This window comes from Aquila chrysaetos, chromosome 1 (assembly GCF_900496995.4).
Source record: "Aquila chrysaetos chrysaetos chromosome 1, bAquChr1.4, whole genome shotgun sequence".
Lineage (NCBI taxonomy): Eukaryota > Metazoa > Chordata > Aves > Accipitriformes > Accipitridae > Aquila > Aquila chrysaetos.
Window position 1 is genome coordinate 36,283,654 of NC_044004.1, and position 19,287 is coordinate 36,302,940.

The 19,287-nt window shown below is 37.4% G+C and overlaps 1 protein-coding gene across 21 annotated transcripts in view; it reads left to right on the top strand.

Annotated features, from left to right (window-relative positions):
• The window catches only part of SORBS2 (sorbin and SH3 domain containing 2), an 87,571-nt gene that overhangs the window by 50,127 nt on the left and 18,157 nt on the right, over positions 1 to 19,287 (top strand). For 10 of the 21 annotated variants that reach the window (XM_030000229.1, XM_030000578.1, XM_030000748.1 and 7 more), the window contains 7 exons: positions 4,887 to 4,939; positions 5,631 to 5,818; positions 8,639 to 10,198; positions 13,246 to 13,334; positions 15,960 to 16,006; positions 17,337 to 17,451; positions 17,548 to 17,676. In XM_030000229.1, the coding sequence (XP_029856089.1) occupies positions 4,887 to 4,939; positions 5,631 to 5,818; positions 8,639 to 10,198; positions 13,246 to 13,334; positions 15,960 to 16,006; positions 17,337 to 17,451; positions 17,548 to 17,676 (2,181 nt within the window). Of the gene's footprint in view, positions 1 to 4,886; positions 4,940 to 5,630; positions 5,819 to 8,638; positions 10,199 to 13,242; positions 13,335 to 15,959; positions 16,007 to 17,336; positions 17,452 to 17,547; positions 17,677 to 19,287 lie in introns of all 21 variants that reach the window. The other 11 variants (XM_030000318.1, XM_030000404.1, XM_030000492.1 and 8 more) reach the window with 2 other exon arrangements.

Genomic DNA, 19,287 nt, shown 5'->3' on the forward strand with positions numbered 1-19,287 from the left:
GGGGAATGCTGTGGATAAAGAAGTTCTCTCTGGTTTGTTTTCAGTTGTCTGATTTACCCCTTGACTTCCATAGGAGGCAATGGGGATCTACACCGCCCTTGGGATTTACATCATGATCAGTACAGCCATGGAGCCGTTACAAGTGGTGGAAAGTAATCACTGCCTTATGGCTCTTTGGCCAGTATCGTGTGACAGATGGTCTCGGTCCAGTCTCTAATGGAAGGGGTTGGCACCTGTGCAAGAAACCCCACAATGACAATTAATCTGCAATGTTTGTATCACCTCCTGCAACAGCTCTAACAGAGCCCGAGTTTCCTTCCTCCACTGGTACTGGACTGTGGTGGTGAATGGTCAACGAAGATGAGGTTGATAGTTGTGGCCAGTTTTGAAATAAGACTCTGGCATTTTCCAGAACGGCTCAATGTGTGTTTTGTGGATAGTGTAGGGAAGCACACAGACCTGAGACCTTTGCTTCACTCTGTTGTGTAGAAATGCGAGGAGAACTGTGGTTACACTAGCTGTTGGTGTGAGCAACTCTGCTGGTTGGGTTCTATGGTTTTATTGCAGACAGACCTCATAATATCAGATATTTATGTTAAAATCACTAAAGTTGGGTAGTGGTGGGGAAGTTGTCATAAAGTAGTTTTCAGCTTTCAGAGGATGTAAAGAAAAACTTGAAAATATGAACCATATGGACAGTAGAGAGTCAGGAATAAATATCTTCTTCAGAATATATTTTTAAAAACAAATACCATGATATTTTGTTTAGACAGACTAGGTGAACAATAATGCACTCATCATGACATACACATTCCAAATACTGAGAAATAAAATAGGGATAATTTCCTAAGTGCTAATAGCAGGTTTATTGTCTGTCTGAGAATATCTGATGATCATCAGCACACCTCCTCCCTAACAGAACTGGCTCCAAAACATAGGCTTCTATTTAATCTGCCTCTGGAAAGGAGGTTTGATTCTTTACTCCTTTCCCAGAGCAGATGGTATGGTTTTGTTTCACAGCATCCTTGTCTCTAATGCTTAAGTCCATTGACTTTATGAGCTAGGTTACAGTACTTAAAATACTTCGGTCAACAATTATCTGTTTCTGTTCTTCACATTCGAATCCACAAATCAGTTTTTATTTTAAAGCGGCATACATAGTTTATCACCTAAGAACAATGCAATGATAGATGATTAAAAAAAAAACCCCAAACCTTGAAATCTGTGTTTTGCTAGGAAAATGAAACTTGTAAGAAATAACTTCACGTTTGTTTGCAGAAAAATAGGTTGCTTTTAGCAAATACAGCAAATAAAAATCAGATGCTGTGATAAAACTTGATTGTATTTCACAGTCTTGTGTACTCCATCATGCAAAAAAATCATCTGTGGAGCACCACTGCACAGAAACCCGCCTGGGAAAGGGATAGATACATCACTGTATGAGTGAGGCAAACCTTCACTGATGAAAACACCTAACACCAGGAGAAGCTGGGCACATGATCAGTTGGTAGTCTTCCAACAGGCCGTTGCTACAGCAGACCTGCCCCACTGAGAGCGCCATCCTCCTGACATCAGTGATGCACAATTCCCTGTTCCTTGAGAACAGGGTCTACGTCCCGCTACCTTGCTCCTCTTGGTAACAGCTTAATTCCCAAATTGTGTGAAGATCTCTCATACACAGGCTGGGAATTGCAGATGAGTGTTGCCTGAGGACATGTTAATTTACAAAGAATAAACACAATAGTAATTCCTAGCAGGTGGACATATTGCCACTGATACTTTTTTAATGCCACTTTCTCCTTCCTACTGTAGTGCACACACTGTGGGTTGCATGTATGTCATTCTCTACTGTAAATGAGATGTAGATGAATAGAGGAGATCATGTCTCCTCCAATGTGTCTGGAGGTTGTATTGGATGAGCTGAAAATGACTGCATGACAAGTAGCCCTTTTTTTTAGCGTACCACTAAAGTAATTTTTGGAGCTTTTATTTCTAGCTCCCCTCTTTTGTCCATAGCATAAGTCACTGAAGCACAGTTGTATATAGCCAGAAGTAGAGCATCAGTTTCCACAACCTGAAAATCCATGATCCTGTGCATCAGTGGAAGGATAAGGATGAGAAAAAGAGCAAATCTATTTGTTTGGTTTCCCATTTTATTATAAAACAAAATATTTGGCATACAGAACAATGTAGCGCATTACAATAGAATCACATTTGTTGTTTGGAAGCCGTTTCAGAGGTTTGGGGCTAATTGAGCTCTGACAGGAACAATTGAACAGTATCCATCAGGTAAGAATTGCAGCAGAGAAACTGCCTTAGCTTTGCCTCTAATGGGGTGACAGAATATTAAAAAAGAGACTTTAAATTGCAAAGATGCATCACTCCTAGAGCACGTGACTCTTAGAGGTATTACCCAAGTCTTGCATTGCTTCCATTCTGAACAGAGGCAAAGACTAGCAAGTTTAAACACGTAAGTGACTAAAACAATGAAGTGGAACAATCTTCATGGTTTCGTGATTTAGTCCAGTAGTCTATTTCATTTCAAAATTAATTGTAAGAAAACAGAGAAGTAGTTATAACCAAAACCTTGGGTTTCCCTTTTTCCTAGACATGTGCTTACTTTGAGATTTCCCCCAAAATGAAAAGCATGTGAGTGTTTGTGGGATGAAAACATGCCATGTTGAACTATCCAAGATGACCAACAAGCCTTGAAATAGGCCAGAAACTAAATTCCTTCAATTACAGACCAGTTCCTATGCTGTCCCTTGGTGAAACATCAGAGTTGCCATAACCCTGTTTGCCCATGTTACAACCAAATGTTGTTTTCAAAATTTGTTGCTGTCAAAATTTCTGTTGAAATCAGGAGGAACAAGAGCTGTGCACAAACACTACTAATAAGATACAGCTCATACTCACAATGCTTAATCTAATAGAAATCCATGCTAGAGCTAGTTGTGCCACAGCATTTTACAATTTGAGAGAAGTATCAGGAACCTAGTTCTGCCATTTCTAGTGGTCAGGTTTATGTTACTGGTTTTTGCAGTGAGCATATTCTTTATAGATCACTTATCAGATTTGTAGTCTCACTTGAGGAAGGGATTCTACCTTTGTGTTTATACAGCATGTTATTCTGATCCAAACTGGAGCTTATGAACATAACAGTATTTAACGGTGAGAATAATAGTAGTAATAAGTAGTAACACAGAAGAAGTACTTGAATACTTGTCCACAAAGCAAAGAACATTCTTTTTAGAAGAAATAAACATTTTGAAACCCTATGCAGAGATCACCTTAAATAAGTTATAGAGGACTTATTTTCTCTGGAAAGTCACTTTAAAGTCTTAAAGAATTATTAACATCTTTTAATTGTTTATATCTCAGCTGCCATTCTTACCAAAAGCCAGAAGGTTTTTTAATCTGATTTTTAATGTGATTTAAATTAAACTACAGTTAAAAATTACTGAAAAAATCAGAATGATCTTAGCTCAAGTTTTAGATAACATTTGTTCCTTGTTGTATCATGTTTGTGTGGTTCTCCCTGCCTCACAGTGTAATAAATTTCAGTATAATCCAGAAATTAAAACTTAAGTTAATGTCCTGATGGGATCACTTGGTATATGATGCAGATCTTAAATAACAAAGCCTACTGACAAATGAACTCTAACTGAACAATCATATTGTCTTTATAGTGCCCCATATGTAAAAGCAGTTTAAACAGTTACTCTACGATGTCATTTAAAGTATACAGTCCCATGAAATCTGTTCCCAAATATTCTTAGACTACAGGGGACTTCTAGAAGTATACGTAAGTTAACAAATCTGGATGAAGTCCTATTCATGAACTTACAATTCAAATCACTGGAAAAAAGAATATCTAACAAAAAAAGCACTTACACAGGCCATGGGTGCTATTACTTCTGCAGTCCTTCTGTACAGAGAAAAGGCTATAAAGATTCTTCCATACGGAAAAAAAGTCTAGAAGGCTTCTGTAGAGAGAAAACTAGTTCCTGCAGCTTACAAATCTTTATGATAGTTCTATTTCTATTCTAGTTCATCAGGTTGACTCTGAAATGAAATGCCAGGAGCTTGTTTCAAGTTTAACTTTTGAACCACACTGCTTTGTACCCATGAAGAAATATCCCAGGGACCATGCAGTTCATTCTAGGTTCATACCCAGTTATCAGAATTGTAGTATTACTTAATTCTGACTGCAGGCTTGAAATGTATGAAATGGTTGATTTAAAATTAGTAGTCATTTAAGGTTGACTTTGTATTAATAATAAAATTATGGAGCAGTACACCATTCCATCCTCCAGGGTTCATGCGGTAGCTACTTCCATAACTCCATAAGCAACGACTAATGTTTCGTGATAAGAACTGTTCTTACCAGGATATAAGGTGGTCAGCAACTGGCCACAGACATCATGGGATTTACAAAAGTTTCTGGCTATAATTGATTGTGGGATATTGGTGAGTAACTGGGGGGCGGGGGGGGGAGAAGCTCTGCAGACCTCACTTGCGCATGAAGGAATTATTTTCAGAGTTTTATGTTTTTATAGCAAAAGTTCGTTTCAGCTATTCCGTATCTGTTTTTGAAAAGGGTATAGAGAAGAATGACTTTGGATCATTATTTAGCAGTGCTTTAAAAGAAAAAAACGTTACTGAAGTAGAATATGAAATGAAATCTAGTGATGCCTTTTAAAAACTGCCTAACTATTCTCATGAAACATTGCAGTATCTATGCTGGAATGCCCAGGATGTTAATCATCATAGGCTGTTTTATAGGATTTGTCAGAGTAACTAAGCATAATCAAACACGATAAGCAGAAATTGTCACCCCTTTTTTCAAATACAGACATATAACATTGATATATTTGTTTTCACAGACCTCCTTATATCATCACTATTCAACAGACAAAGGCCTGGACAGGCCCTCTAGGTAAGAAATACAATATATGATTTCAGAAGACACAGATTATACCGGCTGAGGGTTTTCTTTGTGACCTGAAACCAGCAGATGTTGCAAAGAGTCAGATTTTAACATTCACCTTGGGAGCTACTGACAAAATAGAGAGATGCATGGAGAGGGTGTTCATATTTTGATACTGAAGTGTAGATTTTACTTCTGTTTTACAAGGACTTATTGTTCACATTCAAATTAAACCATACTGTATTCTGGGTCCTTCCACTAACATCTTTGAGCTTCTGTCTCAACTGCAGCTATCTATCATTTAACCTTACTGCCTGCAGCACTTCCAGCGCTGTTTCCCTAAGCATGCTACCTCATCTGTTCTCAGTCTCTGTCTTTTTCCTATCTTTGCACTGAACCTCTAGTACCAAAAACTAGTGTAAAAAAACTTGATGCATTTATTTCAAAGCCTTCACTATGAAAATGACATAGGAATTTTGTATAAAACTTTAAAACAATCCGGTGAAGAAATTCGGCTTTTCTCTCTGAAATACGCTGTAAGATGTCTGAGACCAGTGCTTCTCCCCTTTACGTGTTTTTGATTTATTTGTTCTGGCATTGTTTAATCTATAAACCAATAACATAATTATGAGCTTACTTTTTAAATTCCTGAATTCTGATCTCAGAATTAGACTGCTGCTAATACTGCTTATTTCTGTAGTTCTGCAAGTACTGCAAGTGACTACAGAAAAAGAAGGAAGTCGGAACCTGCTGTAAGTCATCAGAGGGTGCTCAGTGATCAGAATGCAAACAGGCCTAGCCTGGGCCGTACAGATATGCAAGGCCCATATACCACCCTTAGAAAGCCTTTAACTAGCTCGTCTCCTTCTTCTCCATCAAGAGCAAAAGGTAAGAGCAGATCATATTTGTTAGCAGAAAAATACTGATGATGTGTTGTACAATACATTGGTGGTAAATGCAACTGTCTGCTGTGGCTCAGTGCACTTCACTGGGAGATTTACTATATGAAGCAACCGCTTTGGGCCTTTCATGAAAGGCTAACTTGTTTAGTCTTATATGTGTAATTTTAAGCTGAAAAGCTGGATTTGTAACAAGGATTTTCCAAGGAGTTTCAACTCCTTATTCCAACAAAAGAAAATTGACTAAATGAAGACTATGATTTGTACCACAACATATAAACCTATAAAGTTTTATTAACTCCACTACTCTCTTACTATTGTGATTTTGAAACTGTTTTCAGTATATACAGAATGTAAATCAAGACAAATAGCATATAAGGTTAAAGATGTGTTTCCGGGATAGTAGGCCTTTCAAATCTATAGCTGATGTCTTAGATATTGTCAGTTATCAGGACCTAATTTAATCAAGCAAACATCCATAGTCTGATTTTTTATTTTATAAATCCTTGAAGTATTTAGTACAGCTTATACAATCTAATTAGCTTCTTTTTTCAAGTAACTGGCCACTCTCTTACTGTTCTCCATGTCTCTCTAGAAAAGAGATAATTGAATCAGTTGTTGGTTTGGGGTTTTGCGTGGGGTTTTTTTAGCAAGACAAAAGGTTTCCAGTAAAAATTAAGATGGAAGTAATATACAGAGGAATATTGTTTACAAATGTCTCCTGTTTAAGTTACTATTATTCATTTAATTGCTGTATTTTGTAGCTATACTGATCAGCCTATAGCTGTATTAGGGACTATATAAACCTTTGTAAAAATAAATTCCCACTGAAAAGAACATAATATCCAGGCTGCAACAGAACGCGACAGACAAAGAAAAGCGGGGAGGAATATTAAGAGTGAAGTGATGGAGGAGCAAATGTATTTTAAACCCAATGTTACAGCAGTAATTTAAAAAGTGGGTAAACTCATCCATTTGGTGTACCAGGCCAGGCAGTGAAAAGTTGATAAACTCCATTGTCGTGGTTTAACCCCAGCCAGCAACTAAGCACCACGCAGCCGCTCACTCACTCCACCCCCACCCAGTGGGATGGGGAAGAAAATCGGGAAAAGAAGTAAAACTTGCGGGTTGAGATAAGAACGGTTTAATAGAACAGAAAAGAAGAAACTAATAATGATAGTGATAACATTAATAAAATGAAAACAGTCATAATAAAAGGATTGGAATGTACAAATGATGTGCAGTGCAATTGCTCACCACCCGCCGATCGATGCCCAGTTAGTCCCCGAGCGGCGATCCCCTGCCCCCACTCCCCCCAGTTTATACACTAGATGTGATGTCCCATGGTATGGAATACCCCTTTGGCCAGTTTGGGTCAGCTGCCCTGGCTGTGTCCCGTGCCAGCTTCTTGTGCCCCTCCAGCTTTCTCGCTGGCTGGTCATGAGAAGCTGAAAAATCCTTGACTTTAGACTAAACATTACTTAGCAACAACTGAAAACATTAGTGTGTTATCAACATTCTTCTCATACTGAACTCAAAAACATAGCACCGTACCAGCTACTAGGAAGACTATCAACTCTATCCCAGCCGAAACCAGGACATCCATTTGCCTTTGACTACACCACCGATAATGAGCACTTACCATGACGTAAACACTTATAGTGTTTGAAAATCTTTCCCTTAAGAACATCTACTACAGCTAATTAACTTTTGGAAGGTGATCTAGCTGTCTCACTCCATTCTCTCCCAGCATTATGAAACCTACTAGAATGTTAATTTTTCTTGGAATTAACCATTTTGTTAAAGCAGCAGCACACTATAAGCTGTTTGATCAGCATGGATTTTGAACTCAAGTTCAGTTTCTGATCCAGATTCAAGTTGTTCTAGAAAGCAGATTGAGCTGTTTGAAGCATGAGTCCTCAACTGAATGTTGCCACTTGAGACCATTTTTGAAAGTTCAGTGCAAGTATGAGAGACCACAGTCCCAAATTTGTCTCATAGTGACTTCTAGATCTAGCATCCACATAAAAATATGTCTTAAAACTTGCTTGAAAACTCAGGCTTTGTTCTAGAAGTCAGTCTAAGGGTTATTTTTTCTTCTACATGCTGGTTAGGCTCAGTAAACTGATACATCTTCCTTTATACCCGTATAGCAGTTCCTCAGCCGCCTTGTTCTGCCCTCCATAAGCTGTAGAAAACAGAACACCCTTCAGTGCTATCACACAGGGAAAGAACAGGATACCTAGGAACAACTGGGAGAAGTTTCCCATTTGATCTTATATAAAGATTTATCTTTATCTTAATTATTTTAGAATATGCAGTTGCTGCGAACTCTCCAAGCATTATTCAGCTCAAAAATTCTGAACAGCTTCGTTCAGAATGCACAGGTAGAACAGTCAATATTTGACTGAGGTCTAGATTTGTTGTTTGGCTTCATCTTTAAATCCTTTGCAGCTTTTATTGTCTGTTGACCTGCTTCAAAATCAATGTTAATGCTTGTTTTCTTACATTGCTTTGGCGGGAGGGGGGAAATGCGGGGGGGAGGGGGTAACATCTCCATAATTCATAAGGAATTCTTTTTGATGTTCAAATTATCATGAGTACATTTCTACAGCTGGAAAATAACTTAATTACTAGCTGTGCTGCCCCAGGCTGTAGCAACCTATGTACTGACCTAAGTTGATGGATGCATTAATTGCTGTCTCTTTTCTAGTCTTTCTAATACTTACTGATGTTAATTCCAACTTTCTGAATCTTTTAATTTCTGGCAATGTCTCTTTTTTACCATGCTGCTCTATGGATTATAAAGGTGGGGATATTAGCAAAGTATATCCATCCCTTTTAAGTTATTCAGTGCACAACCACAACACCTCAAATGAATTAGATTACTGTAGCACTTACAGACAACATTTAGCTGTTCCAAATGATTCAAGAAGGGCAATCAGCTATAAGAATGGCTGGCAAATGACTCGTCAAAATGCAGAAGTCTGGAGCAGCACAGAAGAAACTGCTTCTCCAAAGAGAAAATCTCGTAGCTGTGATGATCTGTTAACAGATGATCGCGATAGCTTTCCCGATGCACAGGCCAAGTCTGAAAGCATGGGCTCTCTGTTATGTGAGGAGGACTCTAAAGAAGTTTGCTCAATGAACTGGGCCTCCCCATACGTTGAGGGCCGTGGCAGTAGTAGGTCAAGAGTTCGTCACAGATCTGCACATGATGCCCCGGGTTTCCTAAAAATGTACAAAAAGATGCACCGCATCAATCGCAAGGACTTGATGAATTCTGAGGTGATTTGTTCTGTGAAGTCCAGAATACTGCAGTATGAAAAAGAACAGCACAAAGGTATTCTTCAAGGCTGGAGAGAGTCTTCTACTGAAGAGGTGCCCAGAGACATGGTGCCAACCAGAATATCGGAATTTGAAAAGTTAATTCAGAAGTCAAAATCAATGCCGAACCTAGGTGATGAAATGTTGTCAGCTGTTACGCTAGAGCCTCCTAAAAATGGCTTATGTCCAAAGAGGCGATTTTCTATCGAATCATTGCTGGAAGAAGAAAATCAAGGCAGACATCCCTCTCAGGTACAACGGAGCTACAAGTCTAAAACCCTGGTGCCAATTCATATTGAAGTGACCAGTGATGAGCCACAACGATCGCATATGGATTTTTCAGACAGTGATCAAGATGGAGTGGTTTCTGACCTCAGTGACTTTATCCAGATAGAGGGTTCATCCTTTTGTAGTGAAAGTGACTTTGACCACTTTTCCTTCACGTCATCTGAAAGCTTTTATGGATCAGGCCATCACCACCACCACCACCACCACCACCACCGGCATCTCATCAGCTCCTGCAAAGGGCGATGCCCAGCATCCTACACCCGCTTCACCACCATGCTAAAACATGAAAGGGCTAAACAAGAAACCACTGAAGATCCAAGGAGACAGGAAGCAGAATCTGGCCTCTCTAAGATAGCATTTCTAGTCAGTCCAGTGCCTTTCCGGAGGAAAAAAAGTGCAGCTCCTAAAAAACAAACTGAAAAGAAAAAATGCAAGTCATCTGTATTTGAAGCACTAGATTCTGCACTTAAAGACATCTGTGACCAAATTAAAGCTGAAAAAAGACGGGGAAGCTTGCCTGACAACAGTATATTACACAGACTTATTACTGAGCTGCTTCCAGACATTCCAGAAAGGAATTCATCTCTTAAAGCTCTGAAAAGGAGTACCATGCACCAGCCTTTTCATCCACTGCCTCAAGATGGTGCTATCCATTGCCCACTGTACCAGAATGATTGTGGAAGATTACCTCTTAGTGCCTCTTTTCCAGACATGGACGCAACTAACAACAATGATAGCGCACTGTGTTTCCAAGGTGGATTAACTTTCTTCCTCTATCCTTGTGATTTACTTATCCAACCTTACTCCCTGTATTTCCCACCCTTTCTCATTCCATTTTTATTTGTGTCGTCTGTAAGAAGCTTTCATCCCACAAAATTCTTAATGAAGGATGTCATTTTTACATAGGTCATGAGCATAGATAGATTTGCTGTCTATTCACAAAATACAGTAATGTGGACAACTGAAGTAATGGTGTATTTCAACTAATAGATTATTAGTGCTATAAATTACAGTGTTGTTATTAAATTAAGCAATGTGGTTTTTTTCCCCAAGAAAATGACCTTACAGAAAGTGAATGCATGCATCATAAGATGCTGGTCAAACAGAAAACAGTACGCAGATAGCCCTTTCTTTATTATTTAAAAAAAAAAAAATCTGCATCTAAAACGTGGGGTACTGTATAGTTTTCATACATGTAAGTGATAAAACTGCTGTTAATTCTGCCAGTATCATAGAAAGCTTGATTCTGTTTTCTAATGAAAATACACTAATTCTACTGCTTTATATTACTTTTTGTGAATAGACCTTAAGGTCATTTTAGGAAGTTTCCATTTCCACTGTTCAAACAATACAATTTCCAATTTCTGTGGCAGTAAAACTAGTTCTTCTCTTAGAATTTTAATATATCTATGAAGTTTTGAGTAATTTCCTGTCCTCTTAGAAGGGAAATTCTCAATAATCAAAACTTGAATGAAATTGTCAGGGTGAGTATAACTTTTTTAAAAGTCTGTCTTGACAGTGATCTGGTTTTAAAGTTACTACTTTGAGTTGTTTATTGCTCTGCTTCTCTTTTTCTCAAAAAAAATTGCTTGAGCTTAAATGTTGTTAAAGTTTAACCTTGCAATGTTAGAAGAAGCAAACTAGATTCATTGCAGGAGTGCACAAAGGTGTATCCTAGATGATTTAGATTAATGTCTTTGGCAAGTCTGTAATTTATTTCTCTTTTTAAATGGTAAGATTTCTGTGTTAAAGCATTCTTCTTCTAGACATACGGCCCTCTGACAGAGCATCTTTGAGAATTTAATGACATTACAAAGCTATTCTTGAAATCACTAATGGATGTAAGAGAGAATGTCTTTAATATATCAGTTATGCAATATTTGATCAGGCCCATCTTACTTATGTTTAATCTCACATCTTTTCCTGTAACTTCTGCAAGTACCACACTAGTAAATACATATTTCAAGAGAAATCAGAACTGATGCTGTTACCATCTCTTCTCAACTAGTTAAAATACACATATTGAGAACGGAGAATTTGGTAAAAAAAAAAAAAAAAAAAAAGCAAGCTATAAAATGCAGTTCAGAATTGAATTAGTAATCTTGAGGCCTGATGATGATTAATCCTGGCACGCAGTACTACACAATGAGACTGGAGTTGTTGGAAATTACACTGGTCACATATCACAGTTGCTAAATGAGAATTTTCCAGTCCCTGATAATAAGGAAATCCACAGTGCAGAGTAAACATGGATTCCTAATAGCTTCTGCAGTTATGAAAGAGCCTGGCATGCAGAAAGTGGTACACTCTGTCAACATTAATATCCCTAAAGTAGCGTGGAGAATGAGTACAGCAGAATATTCCATTGACTTCTATCAGCACCAGTCATGGCTGAGCTCTACTTCTAATGAAGTTACATGTTTTGTTGGATCTGTGTGTGTCTCTTACAGCCACCATCCACGCAGAGACCCCAAGGTCATAGCAAAAAAACACTGAAAACTACAATATTGACTGCATAAGGAGCTGTATAGAAATAAAGGAAATTGTTCATCCTAAAGCTTCTGCGTTTTCACTCCTTCCCTCCCATGTCCTTCTCTTTCTGCTAGAGTTTAAAGAAAAAAAAAAAAATAGATGTGTTTGGAGGCATTATATCTTTAGGTTTATACAGTGAGCATAGATCCTCATTCACAGACACAGGCCATATCAAGAAAGCTGTCCAGAACTGGGACTGCAATATACTTGTTGGTGTTGACATGCTTGCAACCAATTACATAAATAATACAATTATCTCATTTTCTGCCTCCACTGTGTTTATCAGTAGCCTCAAGTTTTTGTGGCTTGGCCAACAGAGCCCTCTGGAGACTATTTACATCTTTCTTCTGTAAGACCCCAACATAACGGATGAGATGCTTTCAGTTCTTTTTTTTCCACTTGTACTTCTGTGGAAATGTATGGGCTTGGTAAGAACAGATTGTGTGAATGAAGTCAAAGGAAGACAAACATCAGTCATATGTATCCACTAGCAGGTATCACTGTGGCAGTAGGAGACTAAAACAATAGTAAATCTCAAAAGTCAAGAGGCAGTTCATTTCATCCTCTGGTCTGAAATAATTCCATTTTCATTTCACATTGGCAACTTGCAGACCTATAAAGAGTGTAAGATTTTGATTTTATTCACCATCCTATAATACACCATCGGTAAACTGTGCTTTAGAGAAAATCTGCCACATAGATTGGTGACTAATGATTTGTACTCCATTTCTTAAAACAGAGTTGTTTTTATGAAGCAACATCCTTTTAAATTCCCTTGTGCTGCCTAACATGTGCCCCTGGTAAAGTAGAAATGCATCTTAGATCACTTAGGAGGAAACAATTTTTCTTCACTGTTTTCTCATTGAAGCATGCTTTCATCATGTTTTGTGCATGTAATTATGTGTTCATATTGTTGGCATTCCAAAACAGTTTCATGCAACCTGATGAAGTCCCAGTACTGCTGTCATGTCTTCCCTTTGGTCCTGTAGGGTTGCATCCCTTTGTACAGTGAGGCATAATTTTGCTCTCTTGATCCTCTCTCACGTATTCTGCTGTGGATCAGAGGACAGCCTTTGCTTGAGAGTTAGTATCTCTTTTTTTCTGTAAAGGTGCACTTTATTCATCATATCATGTGCTTTTCTTTCTATTAAAGGTAAAATAATAGATTTCAATATCTCTTCACTCTCCTAAATGAAACCAAGCAGCATCACAGATTTGAATGGTTTTGTTTAATTTATTGTAGTTTCACAGAGTTTCTGTTTTCAGTAGACCAGGAGTCTCCTGGAAGCTATTCTTCTGCTTTCACTGATGTGGGACGATGTACTCCAAGGGAGAGAAGAGGAACTACAGACAAAGAGGTAGCGAAACAATAAATAATGCAGGAATATCCATATGGAAAATTGGTAACATATCTGAGGCAAGATTTGTGTTGGTTTTAAGACACTGTAATGATACAGACCAAAGGAACAGTTACTTATCATATCATCAGATGAGACAGCATCCTTCTTCTTCATTAGGGAGATTGGTACTTCAAGAAGTTGAAAGAATATCAAGCTTTGTAAGATAAGCTGTATCTTCTATTTATGTTTAAATAGATAATGGACATAAGTTTACTAGTCAGTGACAGCCTCTGTCAAAGTTGACCGGAGTGGGTGATTAGGACAAAGAAGAATAGCAGATGTGACTGGCGAAAGGCTTTTTTTGAGAACCAGAGCATTGCACAGAAAATGCCTCAGTCATTTCAAAACCGATACAAAGAACATCTGTATTTCACCATTATTTTTGTTCAGAAAAAGCAAAAACACTGCTGTTAGTGTGTTAGACAAAACCACTTATCCTAAGAGCAGTCTCTAATTTCTGTAACAGTTGGTGATTGTAGTTAGATACAGATTGCTTTATTAATGCTTTGGAAGAAGAAATGGAAGCAGGCATACAACCTTTAAAGTAACACAAAGTATCACTGAAAAGTATACAGAGAAAAATGGAGTATATCAATCAGTATCTTAAGAATATTTCTAGATCTAGAACTATAAATGCTCTCCAAACAGGCTTCATGGATTTTATTCAATCATAAAGTAAGTACATTTATATTAACCAACATCTACAGACCATAGATTGTTAACATATTCCATTGATTTTTATTAAAATATTGCACAAAGCAATGGCAGCATAAGAGAGTACTGTATTTTAATTGCTAATATTTAAGTTTTTGCTCTGGGCCATCTACCTTGTTAAACGGTGGTACAGGTTAGAACTGGTTACAGGATCTGAATTCAGATCCACTTACACCCCACTGACATGGTTATATTGCTGCAATTCGATTAAGAGTCTGATTTCAAGAAAAGACTGCTTATTACGAAATGAAGGTTAAAAAAGTTCCAGGAGCCATATTGTGTGTTCTTTTTAAAGAATTTTGTGACATTGAAAGTCATCTTTCAATTTGAAAATACGTAAAATACTTACACAACAAGCCATTCTTAACAACACTGTAATTTAAAAAGAAAGAAGAAAGGCTTTTCTATTTCCAGTATATTTTGTACATTTCAAAGAATTTTGTATTTAATCAGCTCATCAGCTCCACTGTTCTTTTAACATTATCCCCCTTCTTCCATTATTTGCTTTAGTAGTTACAGTACCAGCTGTACCAAAATCAGGAAAGAGTAAAAAGGGCTTAGCTAACTTAGCTATTAGATGGTATGAATATCCCCTCCCATCTAAAAGGCTATTTTTAACAACAGCAGGGAACAGAAAAATGCTTTTAAATTTAGGCTATCTTATTTGAAGGAGACCTGTAATGGAAAATTGTATTAGTATTACAAAATGCAAGTTGACAGTATCCCTGTAATAACTTTGGGGACTTTTTTATTATAGCGAAGACAATGCTCTAGGTATGCTAAATTTGCTAGCCTTTAAATGACCAGAAGGGAGGGAACCCAGTTGAGAACATCTGGCCTGGAAGAAAGGTAAAATGCAAAACTTACAAGTGTTCCTTTTTATTCCTCTTACAGAAAGATGTGCACCCTTACATCATTACAAATAGTACCTCTCAGAAATAGTGTAATCAGCTTGTTCTAGTCACTAGTATATCCTAGAGAGATTTTTTTTCAATGTAGCAATCTCATCTGTGCAAGTAGTTGCAGAGAAGGACTAGATCACTTCACCAAATATCCTCACATAATACTGCTAATCACTTCTTGCACCTTCCTCTGAAGTATCCAGTGCTGGTTGTCTGTCAGAGGTAGACACTAGATGAGTGAGGCTCTTGGGTCAGATCACAGTTCGTGTTTTCAGCACAGCTTTGAAAGCAGTGAAAGTTAAGTGTCAACCACACAGGTGAGGAGAGGTAGGGTTGTTTTACAGTTTTATTTTTGAAACAGTATTGAGCATACAGATATTTGGTGATAGAACTTTATAAATAAATGAAAGGAATGACATGATGTGATTGCCTGTGATAGCAAGAGAGCTGCACAGATGACTCACAAATGTAAAATATTCCCAACGTTTTCCAGCTGTCAGAGTAATTTTTCCTTTATACATATATATAAAATGTGATGTAGTATTTGCAGCTGAAATTAGCCTGAAGATAACAAGTTTAACAGAAGAGGCATCTAAAGTATTAGAGAATATTAAGCATGTGAATTTCAATTGTACCTAGAGATCTAGTTGCCTACAAGTCACATTGGCATTTAGGTAACTTTTTTTTTACTTTTGTAGTTCTCTTAAACATAAAATTGCAAAGCAGTCTGTATTAAAATTTAGCTGCTATTTCTATTTTTAAAATAGAATATTTTTAAAATACCAAGTCCCAAACACCTAACTGCCTTGAAAAAGGAAGCTCTGTATTTAATTGCCTATTACTGCAAGAACCACTGTAAGGCACACGTCCTTTTCTTTTTGGATCTTGGTCACCTTTTAAAAGCTGAAACATGTTTACCATATAGTAATACTACCTGAATGTATTAATCACTTTGCCTACTTTTCAGAAACTGCCAGCTAGAGCTGTATATGACTTTAAAGCTCAGACTTCGAAGTAAGTACTAGACTTTTGTTCATTTAAGAAGCCTTAATTCAACAAAACTTTTTCTAGCACTTGTGGCAGCTAACTGCTGTTCTAGCCAATTTCAACAGCAAATGCAATGGAAGCAGAGGACCCTGCTCACTGTCACAGTAGTCTCTGCATTAGCAAACTGTGTGAGAAGTTATTTTGTAATAAAAATGTCTTAAATTATTATATTCTGCGTTGTATTTGTTTAAATACATGAATGGCTGTGCATCTTCAGACTTCTAGAGCATGGGTCCTGAGGGTCACCTACTGAATGCTCTTCATTTTTTGTGAATTGTATTTAAGGTACACAAGGTACATTGCTTAAAATACCATCATAGATAGTGTGCTTATCAAAATTCTGTATAATGCTTCAGCATCTTCCTGTCTGTCTTAACACACACAGGCTCTCTGCAGGATGTGACATGTCCAATACCAACACAAACCACAGTGGTCCTTAAGGAAAAACAAAATCAGGAAACACTGTTTTAGGATATGAGAGAGTCCAAGTAGAGTGCCTGTATTTCATTCCTGCTGTTGTTCTGATGATCCGGGGCATTTAAACAGTCTTTAGATATGGCCAGACATCGACACTAGAATTACATTAGCTGCTTCTGGTAGAAAACTCACAACTTGAATTATCAGAACAGCAGATGAGCTCTTGAAAACCCAAATGGATGATACAGCAATGAACTCGCAGGCCAGGATCTGAAAATACTGTTAATGATTTGGATAATTCCCTTTTCTGGTATCCAACATTAAGCATATCACAGGCCGTGAGTATCAGAAATGGTGAGAACGTAATCCTGTGTTCTTCATGCTTCTGAACAGCTGTCTTGAAAGAAAAATGTGTAGAGCAGGAGCACACCAAGCTGTGCTGCTGCAAAAAGGTAGTAATAGGCCACAGAGATGTGGGATATATTCTGTAGTTTTCCCTACTGATGCCATAAGGAACACCAAATACCCCTCAGATGCCATGTCATAAAAACAGCATCTAAACAGGCAATCCAAAAGACATGATACTTGTATGCAGACCCTATACTAAGTGTTCTGTTAATAACTAGCAATACTTCCTTGGAATCAGTGTAAAACAGGCCTCTCTAACTTACAGATAATACCTGGGATTCATATATGTGAATAATTTCGTTTTATATGGTATAATCAACTGGTAAATGCACTACAGCTGTGACACTTTTTCTTCAGATATTTAGTTGCTACATTCTGTTTCAGTTCTGAACTGTAAAGATCTCAGAAACTATGCAGGTAGAAGAGTTAAATGTAAAGCTGTAAACATCTGATCTAAAAAAATTTGTTACAGAGAGCTGTCCTTTAAGAAAGGAGATACTGTCTATATCCTCAGGAAAATTGATCAAAACTGGTATGAGGGTGAGCACCATGGAAGAGTTGGAATATTCCCGATTTCTTATGTCGAGGTTTGTTCTCTCTTTTAATTCCTTGAATTAGTTTGGGTAATAGGTCCACAAACTGCATGAGAATGATGAAAATCTGTGTTTTTTCTTTTTCCTTAGAAACTTTCTCCCCCAGAAAAAGCACAGCCTGCCAGGCCACCTCCCCCTGCACAGATTGGAGAGATTGGAGAAGCTATTGCCAAATATAATTTCAGTGCAGACACAAATGTGGAGTTATCGCTTAGAAAGGTACAGTTTAGAACTGTGTTTATCAAAATATCGCTATAGTGTCTACTGCTACACAGAATTAGTGTATAGGTAAATACTGTGCTTTGGTGCACTCTGCATTCAATATTTGCTATGCACGAAGCAATGTAATAGTAGGAATGTGCAAACATAGTAGCTTATTGGCTTGGTCTTTCACAGCTACCTGCAAATAGTTTAAATATGTTGTGCATGTAAACTGGATTGTGGTAGATTGGCATATGCAAACATCTGCTAACTGCCCACCTAAATTTCTAGTTTTCACTTCAATTATCCATTCCTTTTTTAAATAATTATTTCTTGCTGTCACAATTATCATGGTAAGGGTTTTAATATAGAAGAAATAGAAAAACACAGAAAATAGAAGATACAGAAAAAAAGGCTCAGAGATATTTTTGTGAATGTACCAGTTCTTGCAAATATTTCATTTAATAACAGTCCGCTTTTTATAACATTCTCTTATCTTTTCTATGCACATCCTGGTGGATATACTTTATTGCACAGGAGCAAAATAAATGTTTAATTTCTGAGGTTTGTGAGACACTGGAATATTACCACAGTAGAGGAACTTTATTATTGCAGGTATTATATACTTAGTTGTAAGTAGTATATACTTTTTATCCATGGGGAAGTTCTGCCTCTTACCTTTTTTTTAAGAATTAAGAGTTCATAGAAGTTATCCAGTGGTTTGTTTTTCTTTTGAAATAAGAGTAAGGATACAGGTTTTTGATGCTGACCTAGAGCCTAATCAAGCATCACTGAAGATAATGGGTGGTTTTCCACTCATCTGAGATTGGTAAACATCAAAGAGGTCTACAAAAAAAATCAGGAATGGGAACTTAGAGAACTAGGGGTTGGGGATAGTTTGATGATTTATTTCTTCTTAAAATTATCTTTTGTGCTTATTGTGGTGGTCATGAGCTTGACAGCCCAGTTTTGGTTTGTTTTCAGAAGTTACCTTGCACTGATTTTCTTTTGTTCCATCCCACTAAAGATCATTTTTGGGTACTCCACAAATCAACTACAGAAACAAAATTACAGAAACCCGAGAGAACGCAAAACTAATAGGGAAGGATTTGTTACATAAAGACACATGGTGTAAAACAAAGAAGTGGGTAGCTCATGAAGTTTCACTACAGAGAAAAGGTTGAGTAGAAAGTTGCTGTTTTCCATTTCAGGTGCTAAGCTCTCTAAAAACAGTGTGAGCCACTGCCTATCTTTTTTACACAGGAAAAGCACTTCCTTCTCTCATCTTTCCCATGAACTCATCTTTTAACTTTCTACCTCGACTTATTCCAGTTTTACTGATAACAAAGCACTTGGATTGATTTCGTTGTTTAACTTTTATCACTTTTAAGGAAAAATGGGCATAGCAGTCACTATTGCATATTCCAGTTAGGGTGTTAGCTAGTAGTTTGGCCAATAATTAGAACAGGTAATGTTCCAAAGAAAAGGTTAAATGTTAATGCCCCAACTAAGAGTAGGAGACTACATGAGATTCCCCTCTGATAAAAGAATAGCATTTGCAGTCCATGACTAGCCCCCCATTTTGCTGGAATGGTAGTTGTATACATGGTTATTATAAATGGGAGGAGA